Source organism: Abrus precatorius, unplaced genomic scaffold, assembly GCF_003935025.1.
Source record: "Abrus precatorius isolate BTA unplaced genomic scaffold, Abrus_2018 Scaffold3, whole genome shotgun sequence".
Classification (NCBI taxonomy): Eukaryota; Viridiplantae; Streptophyta; class Magnoliopsida; order Fabales; family Fabaceae; genus Abrus; species Abrus precatorius.
This window is the reverse complement of record NW_020874373.1, coordinates 30,927,969-30,946,856: the sequence shown is the minus strand read 5'-3', so window position 1 is coordinate 30,946,856 and position 18,888 is coordinate 30,927,969. Positions and strand designations below refer to the sequence as shown.

The 18,888-nt window shown below is 31.0% G+C and overlaps 1 protein-coding gene across 1 annotated transcript; it reads right to left on the bottom strand.

Annotated features, from left to right (window-relative positions):
• Positions 1 to 5,259: 5,259 nt before the first annotated feature.
• Positions 5,260 to 16,953, bottom strand: LOC113862472. Its single transcript, XM_027495556.1, has 8 exons — positions 13,915 to 16,953; positions 13,519 to 13,752; positions 12,698 to 13,411; positions 11,706 to 12,521; positions 9,627 to 10,385; positions 8,701 to 9,516; positions 7,129 to 7,689; positions 5,260 to 6,051 (listed from the first exon to the last, which is right to left on the bottom strand). Exons 1-8 carry the CDS (start codon positions 16,951 to 16,953, stop codon positions 5,260 to 5,262), a joined length of 7,731 nt encoding a protein of 2,576 aa, XP_027351357.1.
• Positions 16,954 to 18,888: the final 1,935 nt, after the last annotated feature.

Sequence of the window (18,888 nt, the reverse complement as noted above, 5' to 3'; positions counted from 1 at the left end):
AAAATTACAGACAATAAAAATTAGAGGGACTAAAAATAATAGACATATTTACACTTTTGATTCAATAATTTAGGTAACTTTACCTTTTATTTTTTCTGAGCTAATTAACACCCTATACTTTTAAGATTCAGTGAATTTAGTTCTCTATCAATTTTTTTTTCTGTTTAAAAATCCTAAACTCTTATTTTTACTCAAAATATTTAAAATTAAATTATCTTTTACTTGAAACTAACCAACCATAAAGTTTTATAAAAAGAATTCAAAATATTTCCTCTTCAAATTCCTATATCATATTTTATAAAATCATTCAACTTCTATAAAGTTTTCACTGAATTTTTAGCTTTTAAATTATCTCATGTTCAAATTCCATTACAACCCCAAAAAGAGTATATAGAAAAATACAAAATAAAAATTTCAAATAAATGAAAATTAATGTGTAAGGGAGAGAAAATTTGCATAATTTTAAAAATAAAGTTAATTAATTTTAAAAATTAAAACATAATTTCACCTAATCAAAATCAGAGAAATAAAAAATAGAATTAAATTAAAATAATATAAAGCCGAAGTTATATAAATACACATACGTTCCCTTCACCCATTATGATAATTTGTCATCATTCTTGGATCATACTAAGATGCCTGCAGGTTTAGGCTTGGGGACATTGTCCAGAACACCATCCAAGATATTGATATAAACATCTCATTCAGAGAAAAAAAAAGAAAAAAAATTAAAAATATGTTTGATTTACTTTTCAAAAACAGTTTTTAGTTTTTAAAAATAAATTGTAGTATAAAATTGTTTTTGAAAAGTAAATCAAATATACTCTAAAATTCTTGTTATCTTTAAAAAATTAATATGGTAGAGATAATTAATCGTGTTTAAATATAATAAAATATGGATATATTCAATGATAGATTAGCACTTCATATAGAATGTCTCAACATTATGAAATAATAAACGATTTTATCTCTCTAGATCTTATAATAATTTGTAATTTATATATAGAAATTTTTATTGAAAATTGTATTAACATTGTGCAATATGTTACATATTTAAAAATCGTTCTTATAAGGAGGAGAAGGTGTAATATATAAGAACTAAAATGTAAATATATTAAATTTGAAAAGAAATATTGATAAAGATAAAATAAAAGGCTAAAAATTAAAACAAAGAGGTATGAGTAGTAGCATTTTGAGGGATATTGTATTTTTAAGACCAAAAATAAAAGGGATGTTGTATTTTGGAAGGGTATCTACCTAAACAAAGCCAATCAAAAACATCAAATGTTAAAGGACATAGTGCTTCCTGGAAATCCAATTCCATGCCATGCATTGTTTTAATCTCCATGAAGATCCTAATTGTTGTCGATGCTGCCTTTTAACTTCTAGTAAAATTTCTGCATTTGAAAGAAAGCCACTTATTAAAAATGAGGATTCATTGGTTTACTATAATTTATTGTAGATTCAAATCTAATACGATGAATCAAATCTAGAAAAAATATTTTACCAATAAAGAGAAGACTTACAAACAAAATATTTATTAAGCATTGATATCATAATTATAGATAAACTACATAAGGCTTTACAACCTACCAAGACATTTTAAAAACATTTTCATATAAAAGGTTTTGATTATATTGAAGAATAGGTTTATGGGCTTTGACACTAAGCTTGATGACTGATTTTTGACATAAAGTAACAATTTTTTAAAGTGTCTATTGTCACTCTTCTATGTTTATTATCACTCCTTTTATATTTTTTCCCCTAAAATGTTCTTAATTAAAAATTCATTTCAAATTATAGTCTATTATCGCTCTCTCTACTAAAAGTAACATTTTCTTTAGACAAAAAAAAAGAGTAACATTTTATCTAAAAGCAAAAAATATATATATAATAAATTTTGGTATAATAAGTAATAAAACAAATAATAGTGTCAAGAAGAAAAAATAGGAAGGAATATATGCAACTTGCACCAACTTTTGCTTCTTAAGATGATAATTTCTTAATATTGATTATATATGGTATTAAGAATATAAATGTAGACCCCAAACAAAATAACTTAGCTTTGTTACTTAATATGGATTAAGGTCTCAGAGACATGCCAAAAAGGTTAAAAGTGAGACTGCTTATCAAGAAATCATTCCTTAATTAAGAGATGAAGATTGTTTTTACTAGAAATCAATGATATAAAATAAAATATATCTAACAAAATCATTTGTAAATATGAATTCATCTCAACTTCAAAGCGGTCTTCAACATCAACAAGTTGAATGTGAGGCAAATTCATGCTTTATTCTCAATTTAACTTTTTATTCTTTAATTGATACGATGAAAGAAGGTTTAAAAAAAAAAGGGAAAGTGATTTTGATTTTAAGGTTTAGCATGGTGAGGTGAATATAGATTAGGTGGAACAAAATTTTTAATTTAACATCATTTTTCTTTATACATCTCTTCATTATAAAGGAGTTAAATTAAAAAAAAAACACAATCACCGTAGTTTGTGTGCTCGCAGCTTAGTAACTATTATAGACATGAAACTTCATTAATTTAATCATAGATTTAAGAGTTCTTAATAAGTGAATCAAACCTATAAAATTTTATAAAATTTACAAGTTATTTGACACTTCATCAAATAATTTTATTTTAATACACAATATAATTTTTAAAATATAAAAAAATATTGACTATAATATTTATACTTATGAATAATCAATTTATTTAAAAATTGGCATGCATGATCACAAAAATAACATTATATAATTCCATATTGAATTAATGAAATTTCACTTAAATAACCAAGTTAGAAAACTAATCCTTTATATATATATATATATATATATATATATATATATATATATATATTACACCACCTTTTATTACGTAACTTTTAAAAATTAATTTCAAAGAATTATTTAATATATTTTAGAATTAAATTTTCAAAATGTATTACACACTCTTCCATAAATTAGATTCCGAAAGTAATCTGTAAATTACTTCTGAATTTTTTTTAAAAACAATTTTAAACCCGCCAGAAGTTTAATTCCAGAAGTTTAGGAATTTAATTTCCAAAAAAAAATAAATTATTTACTAAATTATAAAATTTAAATTTCATATGTAATACAAAATAAATTGTTTCAAATAAAAAAGATGGTGATGCAATAAGCTATTTCCTCATAATAATTGTTTTCAAAGTTTTAGGACTAAACTGTTTTTTATGCTACCCATTTGTACTTTTAATAACTTTCGGAAAAACAAACATCTACGCCCAAAAAGAGATTAATATAAACACTTCATTGTCTTGAAAATGAAAAAATAGTAAAAGGAATATTACAAAGCTCAAACATCAGAGAGTATTTAACTTCAGGGAATGATCGCTGGCATATATACAATATGTAACTTACTAAAAATCATACACAATTAATGTACAATACATAATCATGTGGGTCAACACTCATTGGAACCACAGAAAAAGTTTTTTTTTTTTTTTCATATGAACCATTATTCTTAATCAGTAATTGTGCTAGCATCATTGTTCCCTCAGTCTCTTATTGTGATGCTGGAATCCAACTCAACCTAAAGAAAATTAAAGAACAATATACAAGTTTAACAACTTTGTTAGTTACAAAGTGAATACAAGAACAAGCAAAGCTACATAAAATACACCTACTATTATAGCATATAGTCTTTCCAGAAAGATGTCAGAGAGTTTAATGATTTAGGGCATTGCCTCCCCAACTTTGATACGTAAAATGTACAAGTATCCTTTCAACATATTTGAAAGAACAAAAGTTATATTTTGTTCTTTAGTTATTATTAGTAATATTTACAATTTTAAATTAGACTGTTATTTTAATAAAAAGTTTGCTTTTAATGTTATCACATATTATTGATATTAAACTTTAATTTTGATTAGTAAACAGCATCAACAATATCTAAAGAACTACACCTAAGTTTTGTTCCGTGTAAAAATTGCATTGTCAGTTTTGAACTTCGTGAACCAGTGGAATTATCATTTTTATTTGGTTCTGTATAGTCATAGTTTTCAAAATCAATTTCAAGTGTTCTATATGAATGAAAAGAAAAAATTAGGCAGCAAAAATATCAAACATGATAAATACTTATGCTGCACTGAAAGGGAACAGAAGTGAAATATGGCAAGAATACATATCTTCTTGTAACTTACCAATCAGGGAAGAATAGTTCCTAATATGACGATCAGTAATAGTGTACAGTGAACACTGGACTCCTGAAACAAACAAAAAAAGTGAGTTGAGTAAAATAACAAGTATATGTAAATATTCAGGTGGAATATATATATATATATTTCGAATGCAATTTGAGAAATGTACACTACTAACTCGATAATTTCTTCAGTGGGTTGCAATTAGAATTCTCATATATTGATTAGCGGGAATGGGACCATTTTAACAAGGTTATATTATAACATGAGTCAATCAATCTAACAGAAATATATAGAAGGGGGAAAATCAGAACCAAATGACACTTAAAAATGAAACCAACCCAACAAAATTGAAAGAGAAGAGACTTAAGAACATGTTTGATTTCTGTTTTTAAAACAGAAATCAAACATGCTCTAAGTATGGGTTTTGTTAATTTCAACTTAAGCCTGAATTTAAACATCCAAAAAGTAAGTTTTTTTTATTGAGAAAGAAAACAAGTATTATATTAAAGATATAAAAAGTGTAGTAAATACTTATTTTTCCAATCAAGTCTTAATATTATTACTTGTTTAAACTCAAGGTTAATGTTAACATTTTTCACTAAATAAAACCACATAGGAATAGGACATGTTGGTTTTGCTAAATTTGATCCCTCAGCATCATCACTAAATCATCTTCTTAAGCATTTCAAACATACATTCATTCAGAAATTAATCAACAAATAGTAGAATGTACAATAACATTAGTAGAAGGTGTAATTCATATCACCACTACCTTTTTCTTAATCCCCAAACCAGAGGATATAAAGAATAGGGTGTTAGAAACGGTACACAAGAAACATTTTCCAATAGCAAATTATGAAGAGTGTTAGAATAAAACTGGTCTTTATGTTTATGCTCTTATAACTGGCCTTCGTCAGTGCACAACATAAGCAACAATGACAAGAAGGAAGGTAAGAAGAAAGTGATATTTGCATGAGCATTTAGAAAAAAAACATGGTAAAAGAGATGATGAAATTTGCTAAATAATATGTCTTCTTTAACCATGAGTATTAATTTAGCTAGTTAATACCTACTTATTAATTCAGGTCTTCCAATGAGATTGGCTCTTGGAGTATGAATTGATGCAAATCAGGTACATAGGAATATTTCATTTGAGGGCATTCGATTAAAGTCACTTGATCCAGGGATGGGAATTTCAACTTGGAAGTTCCCGAGTAAAATCCTAAAATGCTTGGTAAAGACTCAAGATACAAAGTATTGAGCTGCCCAAATGTTATCTCTTCATTGGATTCATGATCTCCCTCTTTGGACACTATTTCCTGTATTGCATGGCAATCCCTTATGTACATGTGCCTCAGTTGACCTAGACTTCTGGCTGTTGAGGATGTGAGCAAATATACCAATCCATGACATACACCAACATCCAAAAAGGTAAGATTTGAAAACGACACAGTGGATGGCACCATGATTTTGAGGCAAGGGCAAGAAAACACTTCCAATATTTCTAGTGTTTTAAGTAATGGTTCTACCCATGAATGCTCTAATCCTGTGGAACTAAGCTTGTCAACACCATTCAAACATAAGCCTTTCAGCTTTGAAATGATTTTGGTACAATCACCAACAGGTCTTTGGGAGGGGAACATTTCATTGAAAGAACTACAACGAACTTCAAGTTTTTCAAGGTTGGGTATCTTTTCAAGTAATCCAGTAGAGAATATATTTGACTCATCATCCTCATGATAGCACTGCAATATGAGAATTTGTAAATTTTGCATGAGGTGTGAAAGTGCGACGTTTGCACCAAATTGTCCTTGCCCAGTCATAGTTTCTCCCTTGGTGATTACTTGATGCTCCAAGTTAGGGATAACCTAGGAATCAGAACACCACAGAGAAAATAAGAAGCACAAATGGTATCATGAGAAATACAAGAAAAAAAGGTCATTACGAGAGGAAAAAAATGCAACAGTAAGTGTGACAATATCTAAGACACAGAGAGAAAAAACGTGAGGTTACCTGAAACTGTACTTGTGAAATCAACATGGCATCTTCCTTTCGGAGTGATAATTGCTCCAAGTTTGGAAAAATCTGGGAAATATTAAAAAAAAATAGAAAAAAGAATGTAATGAGCCTAACTCATTTAACTATGAATAAAGTTTTGATTATATTAAAAAGTAAAAAGATTCATTAAGTTTCACACTTTCAATATCATTCATGAAGAATGCTAGCAACAACACTCCATGTTTTGACACGACAGAGACTACTTTAAGAAGCTCAGCTCAGTAGCTTTGTTTTGTATCCTGAATTTTTAATCTCTTACTTATTAGATAGAAAGACCCACAACATATAAATTATATACAATATTAAAGAATGTGTTTGAAAAAGTGTGTTGCGAACATTTCTCTTTGTATTTTGGTCAGAGAATGCTTTACAAGTTAAACATTTTTTTATAAATAATAACAACCAAACCTTATCTCACAAATATGAAGTCAGTTACATGGGTCACATAATGTCATTGAACTCGGTTAAAGAATCAAATTATCTGAGATATTATTTATTGTTAAATCTCTTCTTTTGGGTCTCCCTTCACCTAGTGGAATAAGACTTGATTATTGTTGTTCTTTTGGCTCTCCCTCTAAATTAATTACAAATTGGTCATATATATGTGATTCAATTGAAATTGGGAAAAACTAAATAAAAGTAGAATTTCATTTTTTCATCATCTAAGTTGTCAATGAAAGAAAATGTTAGTAAAACCATTTCATCCCATTTTTTTAATATTCTTTTATTACTGGTTTTCTTTTTTTAATGCTGGTCCCAATAATAGAAAGTGGACCCAAGTTACCAGCATGGGATGTCAAGAAGTGTGTTACTAGCATTTTTTTTAAAATAATTTATCCATACTGAAACCTGCAAGCAAAACATAATAGAGGAAATCTTTTTGGTACCTTTTCTACCAAAAAAATGGCTTGCTGATCAATTGAAAAACCATGTTGATCCTCTTTATGTGCATCTTCACCACTGTGATTTTGAGTTGTAAACAATTTCAACTTGTCACAACAGTAAATATCTATATATTTTAGCATTGGCCATTCCAGTGAGTGTTTTCCAGGGTAGAAATACTTGAGCTCTGGCAACTCCCATAGTGTTAATGAGGTCAGACAATGAAAAATGAACTGTTTAGGTTCTTCCTTCATGGCTGCTTCATCCTCTGCAAAAATTTCTACCAATCTTCCACAATGTCTCACACAAAGCGTAACAAGATGACTGGACAATGATGTTGGAAACAAACTCTTAAGGCTTTGACAGCTATCTATGTACACTTCTTCTAAGTCTTGAAAGCTAAGAATTTCATCAGGATTCATATTCCAGATATACTCCAGATTTGGCAACTGATTTAAAATCAATTTCTTCAAAGGAAGAGAAAGCTGAAAAGTTGTTTTCATATCTGCTCCTATATCTTTCACATCGAATATTGCCTTAACAGATTGACAGTTTCTTACCTCAATCTCTTTCAAGTTACATAGAAATTGAAGTAAATAAAAAGGAATCACATTTGACAAAGACTCACATTGTACTACAACTAAAGATTTCAAAATTTTGAAAGAATTGTCACTTGGGATTGGAACAAAACCAGGCCACACTTCAAATTGAGGGTGATTACCATATTCCGAAGGTTGTATATTAAATGCATACTCCGCCAACTGTACAAGTAAAATCATCAGTTAATTTGAAGAACTTAACATATAAATAAGTTGGGGTGTTTATAATATTCTTCTTTAGATTGCAAAAACATAAATTCACTAACTACAAATCATCAAGATCAATGTTAAAATGATGCAGTGCCAAACTTGAAAATTAGTTTGTTTTTTTTAAAAAAAGTACGATGAGAGGAAACTTTTCTTATTCCAAGGTCAAGTCAAATCAAATCAAATCACCAACTTTAATGATTCTTCATAGTAGGATTACATATTATCTACCAACAGGTGATTCATGGATTTGAAACCAAGTCCTACAGTTGTAATGAATGGAATGTCAATTACAGGAACTAACTCCACTGGCCAAAAATTGTAAAGGTTAGTTGTTTGAAGGGAACTAAGACCAATATACTCACTTAAACATTAGTGGTGTTTAATTTGAAGGGATTAAATTTACTTATAGATAGATATTTTAAATTTGTAGTGGTTTAGGTAAAATTGATATTGATTGAGATGTATGACAATGTGTTGAAATGCTTTGGATGTATATACCAACTAGAGCACAAACCCTTAATTATACTGATTATAATCCTATAAAATTAAGAAAACAAATCATGATAAGGAAACTGATAACAAATCCTAAGAGATAATGATAAAATTAAATAAGGAACTAATTCTAGAATATTTTTAGATATTTTTATCTATTTTTTTATGTTACAATAATGATTAATTTATTGTTTTATATATATGTGTGTACATGTATATAATCTATTCTAATAGATATAAACAAATGACATTCAATTTGGATGACATATTCCTTGCCTTTTTTCTGTGAAACAACCTCTCCATTGTTGTATTGAGATCATTGTGGAAGTAAAGATCCAAAGGTGAAAATGAATTCTGGATCTTCTGAAACATTGGTGCATCTACGACTCCTCGAGAGAAGGTTTGCATATTGGGGCATCCAATTACTGTTGCTGATTCCAAAGATGAAAATTGCAAAGTGGCATTCCCTGAATAGAAGGTCACTAAGCTTGGTAAAGAAAGCAGCATTAACAAACTGAGCTGTTTAAATATTATCTCATGAGAAGCATCTTCATCTTCTTTATTTACTATTTCTTTTATTGATTCACAGTTCAGTATATATAGGATCTGAAGTTGCTCCAAACTTTTGGCTGTTGAAATTGTGAATAAATACTTCATCCCTTGACATTTATAAACATGCAACTCTTTTAGACTGTTGAAAGATACTGCACTGTGCACTAATTTTTCCAATCTAGAGCATTTGATAACCTTAAATTTCTTGAGCTTTTCAGAGAATGGCTTTACCCATGGATGCTCTAACCCTATCAAATTGAGCTCATGGAGTTGAATTAAGGCTAATTTTTTCAATCCCACAAGTGTTCCATCGCGAACGTGGAATTTTTTCGAGGGAAATAATGTCATGAGGCCAGTGCATTTTTTCACTTTAAGATATTCTAAATTGGGTAACTTGTGAAGGAAATCAAAAGGCAGAGTAGCTTTCTCATTGATATCCTCAAAGCATAGCTTTAATTTGCGAATGAGTGATAAATCTCTATCGCTCAAAAAGATAATGTTTTTCTCATTGATTGCCAATTCCTTCAGTTTATGAATGACCTACAAAGGCAAGAGAATTTCACAAAAAGAAAATATAGGCAATCAGAAGATGGAAAATAATGAAAAGAAAAGGAAACAAAACAAAGAAAAAACTGCTAATGCCTTTTCACCTTTTCAACCAAGAAAAGAGGCTGTTGTAGCCCCCTGTTTAGTGTACGATCTGGACCCTCAACAACTGCCTGGTGACTATTAAATTCTGACATGAATAGCTTCAACATACAACAATAAGACACATCTAAGCACTCTAACATGGGGCATTCCAGATGGTGTCTTCCAAGATAGAAGCAAGTAAGTCGTGGCAACTTACGAAGAACTAGTGAGGATAAACAAGGGAATTCAAACATTTCAGTTGTTTCAAGTTCCATTTGATCTTCCTTTCCAACAATTTCTTCCAACCTCTTACACTTTATTACTTCAAGTGTCTTAAGCTTAGCCAGATTTCTTGCAATGGATAAAGGGAACAGCTTTGTCAATCTTTTACAATCTTTAACAACCACTTCTTGTAAATTGGGAAAGCTGACTATTCCTTGAGGGTTTTTGTTCCATACACATTTCAAATGTCGCAAGTCATCTAAAATAAGCTTTTTTAAATGAAAGACTGTTCCTTTGGTTTTCTTGGTCTCACTGTCATCTATTTCAAATATTACTTGCACTTCATCGCAGCCATCCACATTCAATTCTTCCAAACTCTTCAAGTAAGGAAGTATGTGAGATGGAATTACAATTTCTCTGTTTTCACAAAGAGAGTTCACCTCCAATATTTTTAAATTGCGGAAGAAGTTATCTGGTAAAGCAGGTTTGCCATGTCGGACTTCCTTCAACTCAGGATAGTTGATAAGTTGCATATGCTTTAAACTTTCGAAAGAAACCTACAAAGTGAAGAACCTTGTAACATCAGATTTGTATGAAAAGTATACTATGGAAATAAACAACAACATCGCTTGCAAAAAATAAAATAAATTACTAACAACAATCAACCCTTATCTTATTAGGTGACCTCGATTAAATACATTATACACTATATAATGCTCTGAACTTGATCAAAAACTATAAAAAAAGTAAATTAAAAAAATACTCATATAGGGACTGAACATAAGTTTTTTTTAGTACAAAGACTAATTGAAAAATGAATGTCAATGATAAAAAGTAAATATATCTTTTAACCTAAAAAATAAAATAAGTTAAAATATATATTTGGTTCTTATTTATTCATGAATTAGTTCCTGTAAAAAAAAAACTTATGTTTAGTTTCTGATATGAACATTTTATTATGTTTTGATCTTTCTTGTAACATATCATTTAATATAATTTAGCTTAAAATATATATTTGATCTTGTTTCAATGCTTCTCTATCAGCATAAAACTTAAAACGATAGGATACAATAGCAACTAAAGCATAACAAAAACACTTTTACGAGAAAAGATTTTTTTTTAAATTTAAGAACAATTTAATAAAATGCACTTGAACTTTATTTTATTTTAGAAGAAAGAAAATATTAAAATATTGGTCAACAATGAAATAATATCGGCTTAATTACACTTTTTGTCCTTATATTTTAACTTATGTGTGATTTTGGTTTATAAAACTTTAATTGCTCACATGTAATTCTTCTAGTTTTCTTATTGTTCAAATTATGTTCTTCACCCCAAAATTTTATTTAGTAATTAATAAAAATATAACAAACATATAATATATCATTGATTTATATAAATTTTAAAATAAAAAATAATTAAATAAAAATATTTTATTTTAACATTTTTCTTTAGTAATTTATACACATCAATAATATGTCATACATCCATTATATTTTTTTTAATTATTAGATGAAATTTTGGGATGAAAGACTTAATTTGAATAATTAAAAAAGTTAAAAGACTAAATGTGAACAATTAAAATTATAAATTGCACCTAGGTTAAAGTACAGGAATAAAAAAAAGCAATTAAGCCAAAAATATTTTATCAACATAAAAATTATTAATTGAAGTAAGTTTGAAAAACTTACTCCAAAAGTAAGTTGATCTCTTTCCTATACACACATGCACACACTATACATCTTTTTATATTATTATTACGACATAATTATTCAATAATAGAACAGTTACTGACAAAATATTTCATGGAGGAAAAAGATAATTTATGTGCAGGGATGATAAAATTTGTGATGGTTAATAAATACTCTAATGCGTACCTGATCTTTGATAATTTTTTCTAAAGTGGTATTCAAATCACCTTTCCAATACCATTTATCTTTTTCTCCTGCTACAACATGTACTTTTTGTAACTTCGGAGCACTTTGGACTTCAGCGAATTTTGTCATTTGAGGACATTCACTTACTACTAAGTTTTCTAGTAATGGGAGCTTTAAGTCACAATTCATGGAACTACAGAAACTTTTGAGACTTTGTAGAGACACCAATTCTAAAGCTTTTAATTGTCTAAACTCAATCTCTTGTACATTTTCCTTCTCAGTGTCTGTAACAATTTCCTCAATCATTTGACACCAACTTACCTTCATTGTTACAAGTTGAACCAAACTCTTGGCAGTTGAGGATGTCATTAAATTACTTAATCCCACGCAATTAGTCACTTCCAAATGTGTCAAGTAATTGTAAGATACCGAGGAAGGCATTATACTTGTCAATTTATGACATCCAAGAATGATTAAGCGCTCTACCCTTTGAAGAAGGGGGTCGTGTTCAAACCCTATCTCCTCTAAATACAACAAATTATTTAATACCAACTCCTTAAGTTGCATAACAACCCCTATTTTTTCATGTGAAATGAGGCTTGCTGGATCCCAAACGCTTTTGAAGAGACAACTTTGCAACGTTAAGCTTTCCAAATTGGGAAGTCTATGAAGAAACCAAAAGAGAATCTCAGTATTCTTCAGTCCAAACAAGACAAGTGATTGTAGTTTGTGCATTCTATGAACACTAATAATGTAATTCTGCAACAATTTTGCTACGTTCAAGCTCATTGCCATATATTCCAAGTTGTATATCACCTAAAACATATATAATAAAATAAAGATTTATCAATGTCAAAGCATATTTCGAACCGTATGTACAAGAAGATCTATAATATATGTTATTTCATTTATAAGAAATAAAAGGCATCTTCTCATATCCTTCAGTGAGAGTTAGATTATATAATTCTTAATTCATGGTTTTTAATTTGTACCTTTTCTGTAGCTAAAACAATTGGCTTCATTTGTGAAATTATGGTTTCTGTATTGAGTATTTCCAACTTGTAACAATTGAGTATCAACATCTTCTTCAATGATGGCCACTCTAAAGTGTGATTTCCCCTATAAAAGCTCCCAAGTTCAAATAATTGTTGTAACGATACCATGTTTAGATGAGGGAACTTAAAGGTAATGGCCGTTTCATTTGATCCTTTGTCCCAAGCAACAATCTCCTTCATTCCCCAGCAACCAATTACCTCAAGGGATTGCAGTTTTTCTAGTTCATTGGCAACAGAAAATGGAAAGAGATATTTTAAATTTGGACTTCCATAAATGCTTATGTTTTGCAGATTATTATATTTAAGAGTGTCACCAGAGTCTTCTTTCCATACATGCATCAAATTTGGAAGCAATTGTAAATCAACATTATGCAAGTTTGTTTCATTCCTATTAGAAGGTCGTGGAATATTGCCAAAGTCAAATATGTTTTCCACTAACTTGCAATCAATAATCACCAAGCTGTGAAGACTCAGAATTCTTTGCCCCATATAACTAGGAAAAATCGTAACAAGTTTGTGGCACTCTGTTATTGTCAAAGAATCCAAACTACGAAAGGAATGAAGACCAACATTTTCTTGCCAAATGGTATTCAGTTTCGCCATGCGGATGATCTCCATTTTCTTCAACTTTGGAAAAACATCAATATTTTGCTGCAGGAAAAATTGATTGTTTGGTGGTCAAATAAAAGATCTCAGCAATCAATGCAGTTAACAACAAATTATATTAAGAATCAAATGAATTAAATGAATCTACACACCCTTGCATCTTCTGCACGAAATATATCCTCCATCATTCCACATGAACTTACAAAAAGGCTTTGGAGATTAACCAAACTTCCAGCAATGGAGAATGACAGTAAATATTTTAAATTACCACAATCTGTCACATTCAGTGTGAGCAAATTTTGAAAACAATGCAAAGATTGGTCACTCCATATCTTCTGGATGTTGATTGAGGACAACTCCAACCATTCTAATTTGGGAATTGAAACCTGTTAGAACAAAAGAGTAGCTGATTTTAATTTAAAAAAATTGATGCGTCAAGGAGAAATGACTAGACTTAAAACATGGCTTCTTTCTTCTTTCAAACGAAATATTAGAGATTGGAGAGGTAAAGTAAAGGATAAAATATTATGATAAAATATTTTACATACCATTTCATTGAAGAGTGAAAGGCAAGCATTGGTGTCACCTTGCTCCACTTCAGCCATAATTTCTATGTCCTTGTTTGGCACTTGGAGTTCCAACAATTGTGTGATTGAAGGCATCTTATGTCCAGTATATAAACAAGTAAATGCTGGCAAAGATTGTAATGTTAAAAGTCGTAATTGAGGAAATTCAATCTTGTCATCTTTCACATTACTGATGGTATAAGTTTGTCTTTCAACAGAAACTATCTCCTTCAAAGAATCACAATCACACACTTCAATTGTTTCAAGCATGATGAGGAGCCTGAGCATGGAAAATGGGAAAAGGTTTCCCAATTGACCACATGATTTAATCTTGATAACTTTTAATCTGCAGAAAGAGGCCTCAGTAAGTTCATTGTGACATATTTTCTTCAAATTCTCCAGTTTGTAAAGACTCATGGACTCCAATTTGTGAAAAGCCTCTAAAGGGTGTGACTGCTCCTTTGACTTGATTATGTACTGAATGCCAAAATTATTTACAATGGACAAATGTTTCAAATTTGGAAATCCTTCAACATTTAATTCATAGAAAACATCATGAACATCAAGTTCTCCCAGAAGCAAGTTTTCAACACCTTTGAACAACATTTTAACCCATTTTTCAGAATGAATGTCAATACCTTCTTTCAGGTGCAATGCCAAAAATTTCACTGATTCATACTTGTCAGGCATTTTGAATTCTCCCACTGTAAGGATGTTGAATTCTCCAATGATAATCTTGTAACTATCCAACTTGTCAAAGAACAAGTTCTGTGGAAAATGGACAACACTGGGAATGTGTATTTCTAGACTTCTTAACTGATTCAAATGCCTCAACTCAGAAAGGCTAGCATTTTCACTTTGGATTTTATGTTCAGTTTCCCATAAAATCAAGTTGTCTCTCATATGAAACTCTTCCAAACTGTTCATCCTTGATATGATGTTGGAAGGTATAACTCTTAGTTTTGAGCAGTTGCTTAAGTCGAAATGTTGCAGCTTATCCAATTGCCCCAATTCAACAGGTAGACTTTCAATATTCGACCCTGAAAGACTAAGAATTCTTAATTTCTTCAACTCTCCAATGATTGATAAGTTCTTTCCTAGAGTGCACCTCTCCAAAACAAGCATTCTCAGTTTTTTCAAGCATTTAATTGAAGAAGGTAAGCTTGACAGATTAACACCAGACAATATCAATACCCTGAGTTCAGTCATATCTTTAAAAAAGTTGTCTGGTACTTTCAGAAAATCATCTTTATTGTCAATATGGAAGACTTCAAGTCTTGGACAATATATTCTCTCAGGAAGCTCATCATTAATATCACAATAGTGTAAAAAAATAGCAGTGTGCCTTTCAAGTTCATCTTTGTGAGGCCATTCATCTAGTATGGCATTTTTCATAAAAAAAGCATGTTTCTCTTTGGATAATATTGAAAGAGCAACATCACGCATGATGTCATGCATGTTGAAGCGGTCAGTAGAGTAACTTTCAACCAACAAACTTGATTCTTTTAGCTCTTCTATCAAGACATTCACTCTATTTCTGGCTTCTCTTATTGTGTAGATCCCTTGAAGCAAACCCAAACCAATACAGAACTTCACCAAGTCCATAATCAAGGGATCATTTCCCATTCTAGCACAATGTAAAAAAATATGCTTAAGCTGCTCATTTTTTAGATGATCATAACTCAACTTTGCAGAGAACTCAATAGATTCCTGCCCCCCAGTTAAACTTTGCCTTTTAATTTGCTGACAGACATCCTCCCACACAAAGGAGCTCTTATTCTTTAGTGCCCTTCCAATGGAAACTAATGCTATGGGCAATCCAGCACACATTTTGGCTATGTCAATTGCTTTCGCATCAAACTCAGAATTTTTAACATGTATTCCAGCCATTTTCTTAAGCAAAGTCTCCGCCTCCTTTTCGTCAAGGACTCCTACTGGGAAAATTGATCTCTCTTGCACATCCATTTGATTACATAATACATCTTTACTTCTCGATGTTAGAAGAATTTTGCATCCTTTGTGATCACCAGATAACTTTTCTTTTTTCATCTTATTGTAATCAGCAGATAACTTTTCCTTTTTCTTCTTATTATAATCAGAAAATAACTTTTCCTCGTCCATTTTAGTGTAACCAAAATCAGTTATATCCTTGACTTCCCGTTGGCTTCCATCATCATTTTCACTAAGTGGAATCCCCAATCTATTCAAGTCCAACCCATCCCAAAGATCATCTAGGATTATAAGTGTGTTCTCCTTTTCTTTCTTTAATCTCCTCCGTATTCGATCTGCTCGTACAATTTCACTTTCCTCTTCCAATCTCATTCCTAAAATCTCAGCAATTTGTCCTTGAACTTTTTTTATGTCAAGATTTCTTGTTATGTTTGCCATAACAACCACATTGAACAACTTCTTTTCTTGAGCTTTTTTAGCAACTTCTTTGACTAAAGTGGTCTTACCCACACCACCAACCCCATAGACTCCAATCATATTAATTGTAGAGTCTTCCAGTGCTTGCATAATCATCTCTGTAGTTTTATTTCTTGACCCAAAGCTTTCATAACCAGTGTTTGACAAAGCAGCATCCATGGATGGGCCTTCTCTATATGAAACTTTATGAAACTTTCTATTCCAAAGTCCATCTGCTTTCATTTCCTCTACCATCTTCGTAGCTTTTTTGCCTAACTGGTACCTTAATGGCAAGTTATTTGGAAAGAAACCAATGGAGCAACTTGTTTTGGCATGGCATTCATCACGAAGAAAACTTTCATATTCTTTGATCTTCTCATCCACCTGTTTCAACCAATGTTGAACATCATTTTCAATTTCTTCTGCATTCATTTCTGCAACGTTAACTTCATTTCGCACCCTGTTTCTGGCATCATCCAGCATCTCAACATGATGTTTAATCTCTTCAAATTTTTCATTGTAATTAAAAAAGTAACCCAAATGCCGTTTAACCAGACTTCCCCCAAATTGTAATGCACTTTCAGTCGCTGTAGATACAATTGTGTTTGGGTCCATGCTTCCTTGAAACTTCCTTCTTGACTTGTTTTCTACTATTACTACAACTTTTTCCCTAGATGCGATAAACATAAGTTAGAAAAAAATTACAATGCACAAGTGCACAAGCATCAAAACATTCAGCAAAACATTGAGTTAATTGAAAAGCATTCATAACTGTTGAATTTGGGCTCTCAGTCTAACTCAACCTCAAAAGTTAGGTTGTAAGGTGAAGATTGTTTTAACCTTTATAAACTCTTATTTAACCATATTTATAGTTGATGTGAGACTTTAACACCCCTCTCATGCTCAAGATTGGAGCGTGGAAACTGTAGCGCTTTTTTTTTTTTTTAATATATTACTGGATAAGCCGCAGAACCAGGTAAGTAGCAATGGGAAAGTCGCGAGACCAGGTACGTTGCATTGAGAAATCCACAAGACCAAGTTAATTACACAGGAAAAATTTTGTAGGGCTAGATTTTTTTACTTCAGCCAAAGGTGGCTCAATATCGGATCTATGATAGGCATTAATACCATGTTGAATTTGCGCTCTAAGCCTAACTCAACCCGAAAGCTTAGCTCAAAAGGTTGAATTTGTTACATGTAACTGTAAATTAGGGATTCATTTTCATCCCTTTGTATTGATTCTGTTATAGCCTAATTTATATGTGATTATAAATATAATTCATGTGCGATCATATGACACACAACATTTAGTAATCTCTTTTCTTATATGGTATTAGTAATTCTTTGATTTTTTTCTCAATCCATTTTTGCCAGTTAATCCTCATTTTTGGATGAACACAGTACTCGGGAATACTATGTGGCTATGTGCCTTTTTTCGCCTGCCATTGCACCTCCTTTGCATAGTGTGTGTGCCTCTGCAACCAGCACTGCCACCCTTTGGCAACCATAGCTCCATCAATGCTGCCCCCTTTTTTTTGGCAAGTTCGTCTCACCCATCTGTACCAAACCAACATGATAACTTTTTTTGGGTGCGACCAATCACCAGCAACCTTCTCTCTCTGGTGCATGAAAAATTGACTGTAATAGCAAACTACAATATATTCCTGGGCTACTGCTGAATACAATGATTTTCTCCAGTTGAATGATCCCAATAGCCCACCTCTCCTATTGCCGCAAATGCTCAATTTGATAATCTTGTAGCATTTTTTTATAGATCTTGGATCCTCTACTCTGGTGGTTCTTATCCTAATATCAAATCCCTTTTCTCTCATCTATCTTACTCAAATTTTGTTACCTTGGTAGATAATTCTCAAATAAAAGTTGGAGTTTGTTGAGAGAGGAAATATTGAGAGAATGAATCCATGTGTAGAGTACAGCGGAGCTATTCAATTTTGTAGGGAAGAGTACATAATTACAAAATATACAGTTACTATATTTACAAGATTCTAATACTCTCCCTTAAGTTGGAACATATAGATCATATGCACCAAGCTTGTTACATACGTAGTTAATCTGAGGACCCCTAGTGACTTAGTAAATATATCTGCTAATTGATTATGGGAATTGACAAAACTAGTAGATATTTCCCCAGATATGACTTTCTCTCTGACAAAGTGGCAATCAATTTCAATGTATTTTATCCTCTCACGGAATATTGCAATATGCATGGCGGCCTGGTTATCACATATAAAGTGACATATGTGTAACATTTCCAAACTTTAGTTCTTAAAGCAATTGTTTGAGCCATATAAGCTCCTGACTCGCTATAGCCATAGCTCGATACTTCGCCTCCGTATTGGATCTGGCTATAACATTCTGCTTCTTACTTTTCCAAGAGACAAGGTTATCTTCGACAAATATACAGAATCCAGAGGTGGACCTTCTATCTATGTGAGATCTTATCCAATCTGCATTAGAAAATTCTACAACTCGAGTGTGTCCTTTGTCTTCATACAAAAGACCTTTTCTTGGAGTCCCTTTGATGTATCG

Excerpts from the sequence above, each read along its gene's own strand:
- LOC113862472 (XM_027495556.1), bottom strand. The coding sequence starts at position 16,953 with ATGGACCCAAACACAATTGTATCTACAGCGACTGAAAGTGCATTACAA. Across the intron at positions 13,753-13,914 it reads TTTCACTCTTCAATGAAATG|GTTTCAATTCCCAAATTAGA; the intron begins GTATGTAAAATA and ends TTGTTCTAACAG. Across the intron at positions 13,412-13,518 it reads TTCGTGCAGAAGATGCAAGG|CAAAATATTGATGTTTTTCC; the intron begins GTGTGTAGATTC and ends TTTTTCCTGCAG.